At 33.6% G+C, this 9,818-nt stretch overlaps 1 protein-coding gene across 2 annotated transcripts; it reads right to left on the bottom strand.

Moving 5' to 3' along the window:
* Positions 1-1,030: 1,030 nt before the first annotated feature.
* On the bottom strand, positions 1,031-8,704 carry LOC111921914 (serine carboxypeptidase 1). Of its 2 annotated transcripts, XM_023917488.2 has the most exons (8): positions 8,304-8,704; positions 7,939-8,046; positions 7,524-7,795; positions 7,117-7,374; positions 6,890-6,996; positions 6,734-6,820; positions 1,488-1,593; positions 1,081-1,370 (listed from the first exon to the last, which is right to left on the bottom strand). In XM_023917488.2, exons 1-8 carry the CDS (start codon positions 8,674-8,676, stop codon positions 1,221-1,223), a joined length of 1,461 nt encoding a protein of 486 aa, XP_023773256.1. In that variant the 5' UTR covers positions 8,677-8,704; the 3' UTR covers positions 1,081-1,220. The 2 variants fall into 2 exon arrangements, with proteins under 2 accessions (XP_023773255.1, XP_023773256.1); XM_023917487.3 differs by having other exon boundaries at positions 1,031-1,370; positions 6,734-6,996.
* Between the last annotated feature and the right edge of the window lie 1,114 nt (positions 8,705-9,818).

Raw genomic sequence — 9,818 nt, 5'->3', positions numbered from 1 at the left:
GATAGATATTTAAAATGAATCACAAAATCAAATATAATATGAGTTCAAAAACAACAGAAGGAAGCTACGAATGAAAGAAAAATGTGTTTTTTAATCAAAATGAAGTCAATTTTGATGGTTCTGTACCTAACATTACATACATGACAACCACATATTCACTTTTGACATATATATATATATATATATATATATATATATATATATATATATATATATATATATATATATATATATAATGGAAATATGTTGTAATGTTCAAGTAAACTATGTCATTTTAATTTGATGGTTCCACACTTAAATTTGGGTATAAAACAGCCTTATATTCACTATCCCCACATATATAAAAGGTTAAAATATCATTTTAATTTTGAAATAGACTAAATTTACAAAGAAACTAACTAAAAATAATCGTTTGTTAATAGTTTTGGAACCACATAGACAATCTATGAACTTTTTTGAAATTAAGGACCAGATCTAGATTTTTGAAAACTAATATGGACCATTTATCAGTTTTTTTCTTAAATTTATTATGTGTCACTATAGGTACACAAATAGTCATGATATCTAGTGGCATTATTTTCAAAAGGTTACGTCTTTGCCACTGCAAACGTTACGTCTTTGCCATGTTTCAGATTTTTTAGGTAGTATATATATTGTATGAAGAAATTGTTAGAAACATACAACAGAAAAAAATACGAACAAAGACAAACATAAAATTGTTGATGAGGCCTGTATTTAACATAGTTTATTTAAAAGGAATTTACTCGTTATTAAATTTGGAGTTTGAGGTTACGCGCTCGCACATAAGTTTAGTGAACACAAGACAATTTGGTTTTTCATTTGCAACCCAAGCCACAGGGAAACACAAGCATCTAATCATTTGTCTCGTTTGATAACGTTTAGGGCTCAACATTCATGCCAAAAATTGGGAATACATCATTATTGAAAATTGGTTAAAAATTGATCAGGAAAAACATAAAATGGTTCATTTCATTGGAATGAAATAAAATGGTTGGCTCTGCATGCCCGATGGAATTGACAAATTTCTTTCCATTCACTTTATTTTAAAGCCATACAAAATGATTAAAGAGACATATTTATTATATTATTGTATATAAACATTCAATGCTCAAAATGAACTTGTTATATTTCCAATATGATTGGATACCACTTGCTTATAACTTGTCATTTTTCATCCGGTAAATAACTTATATTAATGGTTATTCAGCCAAAGATGGCGGAAGTTTTCCATGAAGGAATGATGAAATCAAAAGCAATACTCTTTCTGGCTGGTAACTAGGGACTGCATGCCCTGCGCCTCTTACTGTGGTAAGTATAACTCCTTTGTAGCCTACCACATATCCTCCCACCTATCACATTTTTAACATCAACATATTAAATTTTGGTATTATTGTATTGTTTATTTTTAAAATATATATTACTCCTACATTGTTATTCGATGTTATTATTGTTTCAAATATTCTCACCTCTCCATTATAGTACCATGGTCTCCAAGCAGTCTCTATTGGAAGCTTTAACTTATTCACGAAGTACCTTGAGGATGTTACTGGGATCATTCCATCAGTGTCACCACTGCCAATGATTCATAAATCAAGTGTAACTTGTAAGGTGCTTTTATATGTACAATAAACACATCATCGCCACATTAATAAACCATAAAGCTTAAATAAATGTCCACGATAAGGAATATTTTTAACAAATGTTACTTATGGATGAAATAAATATCAATTTAGATGATTATTTCAACGTTTTTTCCGCTGATCTTTTTGGTGCTAATTAAATTAATAACTGAATTTTTAATATATCCATGCTATAGCAAAAGAAATTTATATACAACTTATTTATGGACCCTACTAAAATTAAAAGAAAAGTTATGAAAATGAAATTCATAATATTAGAATTGTGAAAAGCCCTACGAGATTGTAAATTTTCAGCCAAAGTAAAATGGTTTTGGGACAAAAAGGTTCTCACAATAGCTTGTTTGATTTAGGCAAAACTTCTTTCACTGAAATAACTATCTAATGAGATCCTATTGTGGATGCTCTTAAGCAAATAAATAAAATAATATTAAATATATGAAAGAAAAAAATCTCTATCATTTAGCTTGTAACTTTACAAGGAATGCCAAAAGTCTTTTGAATGAAAAAATCTACCACAAAAGATTTTGACTTACTATTACATGTTATCAGGGATTCGTATGTTAAAGCGTTGTTTGGATACATGATGTTCGAAAAAAGAGACAAAATTGCAAAAATGATCTCTTTGATGTATTTTTCCGAGGTTTAGTTCAAACTTCGGCTTTTTTGGAATGATGGTCTTTTTGAGATTGTTTTGTTGCGTATTTGGTCCATTTGAAACTTGAAATGACTATAATACCCTTAATGTATTTATTTTCTACTTTTTAAAAATTTAATACTTATTTATTTCTTTCTTATAATTAACAAAAATAAGAGTCTCTCTCTCTCTCTCTCTCTCTCACACACACACACACAAGAAAACGCACATAATTATTTTTCTTGTTAAAATTAAAACACATATACATTTCTCATAGTGGTTATATTCATCAAAACACAAGACACAGATATACTGAATGTTCCATATCTAAAGCAAATATGGAGAAGGGGACTTATTCTGAGTCTGGTCTAACACCCGGATCCCAAGATACTTCATGTTTTCATTTTTGGCATTTTAAGGTTTGCCATGACGTGGTGGAGGCACCACCACGACGTGAAAAGTCAAAATGGATCGTATACTATATGTGGCCACGAAGTGGCAGCTGGCAGATAGAAAACTCTACTTTTTCTAGGTTTGCTCCCTATTTAAAGGAATGATGAGGTTGGGGTTTGCTCACCCTTAGCCTGTATCAGCCTCCTTAAGATCTAAGAAATAGTAATTTCCTTCCTCTTTTATTTTAGCTTTTTTTGGTGTTCTTTAAAGTCCTTGAAGGAAGAAAGAAGAAGAAGTGAGATAGGATTCAACAAGCGACCCCCATCCCTCGTTCTAGCACTCTTCTGGACCTTTGTAAGTGTCCGATACTCAAAATTTATCATGATAGGTTGCTAGATCTTTAGTTTTGTCCCTTAATCTTAATTTTCTAGTAAGTTGGATTGGTGAGATCTCATAAAGTTTGCAACTTTATAAATCTCTAGATCGTTTGGTATGATTATGGGTTTGGATTTGAAGTATAGTTGAGTTTTTGAACCATGCATGTAATTTTTATCAAAAACCCCTTATTTTAAATCTTTGTTGCTTCAAGACATGAATTGGACATGCATGTCCATAAAGCAACGACTTTTATGATGATTCTGGTATTAGAAACCCTTTTGAAGTTGATGAGCTAAAGGCTTTTTGGAATAAGTGTTTAATGGATGAAGTCATGTCTTATTTAGCCATTTTAGAACCTAGGATATGAGATTTTGACCTTTTGGGTGGTCTTGATCGATAAAGTTGGAAACTTTATCATTCAAGACCATGTTAGACCAGACTTGTACTTTGGAGCTTTTAGGATCAAAGAAAATTGCTTAACCCATTAAGTTATTGGAAACCTGATGCCCACGACATGGCTTTAGGTTACCACAGTGTGATAATTATGAATAACATGTATGTATGGATATTTGAGGGCCACGTTGTGGCCATGGCGTGGCGGTTGACTAAAGTCAAAACTGACTGTTGACTTTGATCATTGAATTTCGGCTTGAGTTGACTATTGGTCAAACACCTAGTTTTGGAACAAGAGCTAATGGTTTATCTGGTATGACTGCATAGATGGAGCATAGCCTTGGTATTCTCATAGTTAGAGCAGTAGTAGTCGATAATTGATTGACAGGTGGGTCTTCTCATCATACTTGTGGGTCGAAGGCACCAATACTAGCCCACTGGATTATGTTATATATTATGTTAACTGTTTTTGTGACTCTTGCATGTTTGTATGATTGAGTTGAAATAAACCCCAGTGTTAGGCCCCAAGGCGGGGCCCATGATTGTATGGTTGTGTTGGAAGAAACCCCAGGGTTGGGCCCCAAGGCTAGGCCCGTCATTGTATGTTAGGTTGGAATATACATTACGGTTGGGCCCACTGATTCATAAATGCACTAAGCTTTATACTTACATTTTATGTTTATGGTTTCAGGTACTTCGGCGTGAAAGGGAAGGGCTCAGCGTAACAACAAAGCATCCCCTTATATTTCTGCACTTTTGACTAGTGTTACTCTGATGTTTTGATACTTTGTATCATGGTTAACTTTAAGAAGATATGATGTATAGAAACAATGATTTTAAAATGAAAAATTTTATAACTGTTTTTGGGTTGTTACACCCGGATTTGAAACTGAACCTTAATCCAAAAGCTAAAGGGCGGATCTGAAACGAAAACCTACGCAAAAAATCATAATCCGAAGAACACCGCCTGAAGCGAAGATGTACACCACCAAGAATGGCGACGAATTCCAGAGATAAAGAAATCTTCAGTGACCATATCTTACACATATGCACCATCTCCGAAGCTGAACTGAAAGATTTGTAGTAGGTATCTTGATTTCAAAAGGGTTCTTCCAATCGTTGCCTTCCTCAAAATCCGAGTTTGTGTTTATTATCTATAATCAGTTAATGGAGCTTTTCTATTAAATGGGATAAAAAAGACGTATCCGATTTTTGAGTCGTGATTTTTAGCATCAGTTTCAATTTTGAATGGGATTGAGTTTTAGTACTTCAATCAGAGGTTGTGAAGGGATAATCTCTGTTAGAGATATTTTCTTCTTCTTTGACGAATATAAAATTTCTTGAGCATCGGATCCAACATCTACAGTTGTGAAAGTACTATGGGAGTTGACTATTGATGGTTGTCTTTTTTGACTTTCTTCCGGAACACCATTGGTATTTTCGGAAGAGAAGCTAGTTGAATCTCCTGATATGTTTCACATTTTGGGAAACAAACAAAGATGGTGTGGAAACAAAATATCAATGATTAATGTATATAGTGGGGAAACTTTTAGCAATAAATTTAACTAATTTGTGCTCTTGTAGATTGGCAGATGTTAGGTTAGTGGGGTTTATTCTTTTTTCTTTTTTTCTTTTGGTTTCATTGGTGGATTAGATGGTTCCATTGAGAATATACTTTAAATTTAAGGAAAAACCTAGTAGAAGATGTCGATTTAATATATGTTTGTTTGTTTTTCAATAGATTTGGATGAAAGATGCAAATGATGTGGATGAATATTAAGATGATTTAGTGTGTGTATGTGTGTGATTGTTTTTAGTGGATTGGAAAGAAGATGGAGATATATATGTTCTTCAACCCAATAAATCTAAAAAAACAATGGAGAGAGAGAGAGAGAGAGAGAGAGAGAGAGAGAGAGAGAGAGAGAGAGAGAGAGAGAGAGAGAGAGAGAGAGAGAGAGAGAGAGAGAGAGAGAGAGAGAGAGAGATTTCTTTTTAATATTTATTAAATATTTCAAAAATCTTAAAAACAAAGAAGAAGGGCATAATAGTCTTTTCAGCTTAGACAGGAACCAAAACCACAAGCAAACATGGTTAAAATGACCATCATTCCAAAAAGTCGAGGTTTAGACTAAATCTCAGAGAAAATACATACCATTGAGACCATTTTTGCAGTTTTTTCGAAAAAATATTTGAGAAAGGTACGATCTCCGTTGACTTTTTTCATTATGGTTATGTTTGGCGCTAGGCCTTTAGGTTTGGGTTGGCGGGTTACGGGATGGCAGATTCGAAACTTCAACCCAATCCGACCCACATAACTCGTTTAAGTATACAAGTTCACAGTTCAGTGGATCAATTTCGGGTCAAAGAGTCGATGGGTTATTTTCGATAATTTTTCACATGTCAAATTTATACGAACTATACATGTATCTAAATTAATTAACAATTAACATTTTACATTTTACATCTACTAAAATGATCGAGAAATAGAATTGGAATGGATGGAAAAATAGAATTGGATTTGGGGTTAGATTGTTAGGGCATGCATGTCATATAGTGTACTCCATTAATTTGTAAATAAAATTTTATTTTAATATATATATATATATATATATATATATATATATATATATATATATATATATATATATATATAATCGGGTTGGTGGGTGAATCCATGAACCAAACAGATAACCCAACACAACCCATTAAATTAACGGGTTGGTGGGTCAGGAATATCAGCCCAAACCCGTTTATTTACATGTTGAGTTACGGGTTTGGTTGAGAATTGGCGTATCACAACTAGTTGAAAAACTAGCTTCTTTTTCGATTTTTTTTAAACTGTCATTTTGGCAAGTCAAAAATTAGCTTTTAAACTAGCTGGCTACTTAGACTAGATTTTCAATGATTTTTTTACAACATTTGAATAAAAAAATTTTAGGAGTTGTTTTACAATATTTCAAATGTGTCCTTAATAAATTATATGAAACTCATTTAGAAATTATTCTAAATTCTATTTTTTGTCATTTTATATTTTTCAGGTAGCTTATCAATTAGTTTTTTAACAAACGTTATTTTCTATTAGCTAGTTTGTAAGCTAGCAACTAGTTTTTTAGTAATTAGCTAACTTTTGAGCTAGCTTTTTAACAAATTCAGCAAGTAAAAAAATATAACCGTATATATTTTATATATCTTACCACTAAGTCATGTCTTTAAGTAAAAGAGAAATAATTCAAAAAAAAAAAAAAAGGATTGGGGTTAGATTGGGTGGACTGACCTGTATATCCAGAGTCTAATACCATATGCAATTAGCTGATTGATAGTTGGCAAAACAGTCGTTGGGCTATCTGTCCAATTATAATCGCTGCTCATAATAAAGTAAACAGTCAGCCTTTTTATATTGGCTTTGAGGTATTTATAAGAAAAGAGGTACCTGCAATGTGACCATGAGGTATTTCGGGCATGAAGAGCTTCTTGAACTTTTGCTCGATTCAGATATGAAGACACATAACGACTAGAGCAAGGATCAAAGTTCTTGACCTGGTTCAATACATCATCTCTTTAAAAGATAGTTCAATTAACTAAAATTGCAGGATACATTTTATCCAGTTTTGAAAGTTGTATGCTACATATTTTTGTTAAATGGATTAAGAGACTTACAGACGCAGTAGATTGAAGTTTTTGTGTGGTTCGTTCACAGAGTGGTGCATAGATGTTGTAAATATCAATTTTACCAACCTCAGTAAATCCTTGGTCTACATACTGATAGCACTTTTCTGATATATTGCTTAAATTCACAGCATCGTCACAATACCTTTTAATTCCTGCATTTGCCTCATCGGACATTAGGGCATGTGTCCATAAGTAGTCTAGCATCCCTTGAAGATGTGTATTGTCATCTAACAAAGCATTCCCAATCTACAATACAGAAAAGTACACCCATTTAGCACATACAGGACATGATCCTTTTAGGGATTTTTTTAATTATGAGGAAGGCAAATATGACTTTTGCACAAACGAGCTCCTGTGTTGTGCCCTGTGCAGTCCCACGTATGAAAAGTGCTTACTGCAATTCCCTGAAGATTAATGATCGTTCCCTTAGTTTTCTTGTTTTCCGAGAGAATGAGGGATGCGAGTTGAGGTACGTAGTGACCTGCGTAGCTTTCACCTGTAATAAAGAAATCTCGGGTTTTGTATTCGGGGAATCTTTGAAGCCAGTTGATGAGGAAAGTGTATGAATCTTTAGCTGTTTGCTTGTCTCCTGTTGTGTAGTCAGACGATCTATTTGAATACGAGAACCCCACTCCAGCTGGCGACTCCAAAAATAGTACGTTAGCCTCTGTCAAAATTTTCTGTATTTAGTCTTTCACATTGTGTATTCACGGAAACACGACATGTAACTGTCTGTTCCATCAAAAAAGTGGGACATGTACTCGTTTTTTATGTGGAAAAGACATAAATCTCCTCATATTTTTTTGTTACCATTGTTCCATGCATAATCATTGCGGTAGAGTGTTTTCCCATCACTGTTGACTCGGAAGGGTCCAAGTTCTTCCATGGCTCCATATCCAAACGACGAGCATCCAGGTCCTGTACATTATCTTAATTACTAGTGGTCAATTTCAGCACATGTAAATGATGATGATTTATCATATAATATTCCATGATGAGAATAAAAGATATTCATGCCTTTTGCAAGCATTATTTTGGTGGCATCTTTTTTTTTGGTGGAACAAAAAGTTAAAGTTCAATTCATATTGATTCCAAAAATTGGTTAGGACAACATGTAAGCTTATAATTTGTCATGGGCCCATTTTAGTGGTAGAATCACACAAAAAACGCATTACCTCCATTTAGCCAGAGGAGGAGAGGTTTGGATGATGAATTGTGAGGTGATTCAACAAAGTAATAGAACAATGCCCTTCCAGCCTTTAAATCGACTGTTATATAGCCTGCAAAATGATCAAAGTCCACTTGTGGTTGACCTGGAAGCCTATCAACCCTGTCTGCTTCCTTTGATCCTTGTTGAGGTTCAACAGAAAGTATTGGAGATAAGTTTGATGTATCTTGTTCTGTCCATGTTTCCCCAGCTGGCGGATTCTCTGATCTTCTTGACTCGGTCAATTTGTTGAGTTTGGTGATCTGGTTATGCTTCTTTGCCACTGAAAAAAACAGAAAATATATTGAAAAAACTATCAAAAAATGACAAATTTGGGCCATTTTACCATTTTATGACTGGGTGTGTATGTGTGTGTCTCTTTATAGACTTTGTTGGAGACATGGTTGGTTAGATAATGCTCCGACGTCATTACCTTATCTCATTTATAATGCACTTTGGGATTCGTATTTAATCTTTATTCTACGTTTTTAAGGGAGTCGAGGTTGTGAACTTTTGGATTGTAAATTAGAGTTTCCTAAATCCCTGTTTAAGGCTTTGGCAATAAGTTGTTGTGTTCAGCGTGTTTGGCAACATTAGCGGATAGCGTGAAGTTGGTAGTAGGGTAGCGGGTAGCTACTAGCTAGGAGTGTTTTGTTAAAAGCTACATGAGATAATTTTTAGATTTGGAACGTTTTTTATAACCTAAACGCTAAAAGTTTGTATTGTCAAACAAGACTTTTTGTTCAAAATGGAGCCTTTTGTAAAATATTAGAAACCAGAAGCTCCTAAACGCTCTGTGCCAAATACGCCCGTTAGTAAGTTTCAGTTATTGCTTTGTTGTTGATGCTCATTAGTCGTGGCACTTGCCTACATGTCACCGCTATTGGTGTCGTAATTATTAAATATATGTCCCCCGCCGTTGAAGTTGCCCACAATATTGTCGCTCTATTGATATGTCGCTCATTAACGTGTCCCCAATGATGAAATCGCCGATATTGCCTATTGGCGCCGTTATTGATGTCATCACTCTTGGTGTTTACTTTACAAAATATTTTGTTATTACATGCAAATAAAATGTTTGTATAAATGTAGAAATACTGCTATTATATGCAAAAAATTCAAACTACATATTTCATGAAACAGGCATAAACTACTACAAAATCTATAATATATGTTTCAAGTTGTTTGTTACCCCAAAACAACAATGTACTATTAACTTTAAGCAAGAAAGAATGTGCTATACGTTTAAACATTAAACAACAATGTACTTCTAATATTAAGCAATGAATATTGACATATTGTTCATGGACTATTAGGTCGGTGAATGACCCATAATATTAGAATATAGGCCTTTAATGACACACGAACTATGATATAGACTAGCTTTATGATGTGAAAATGTGTGTGTCCTAAAACAATGTTTTCTCTTTGAAAATTTGAAGGATTTAAAACATGTATTTTTGTGTGTCCTAAAATTGCCATC

Source organism: Lactuca sativa, chromosome 4, assembly GCF_002870075.4.
Source record: "Lactuca sativa cultivar Salinas chromosome 4, Lsat_Salinas_v11, whole genome shotgun sequence".
In the NCBI taxonomy this organism is placed as follows: Eukaryota; Viridiplantae; Streptophyta; class Magnoliopsida; order Asterales; family Asteraceae; genus Lactuca; species Lactuca sativa.
Note: the sequence above shows the minus strand (reverse complement) of the source record. Positions and strands in the feature narration are given on the sequence as shown.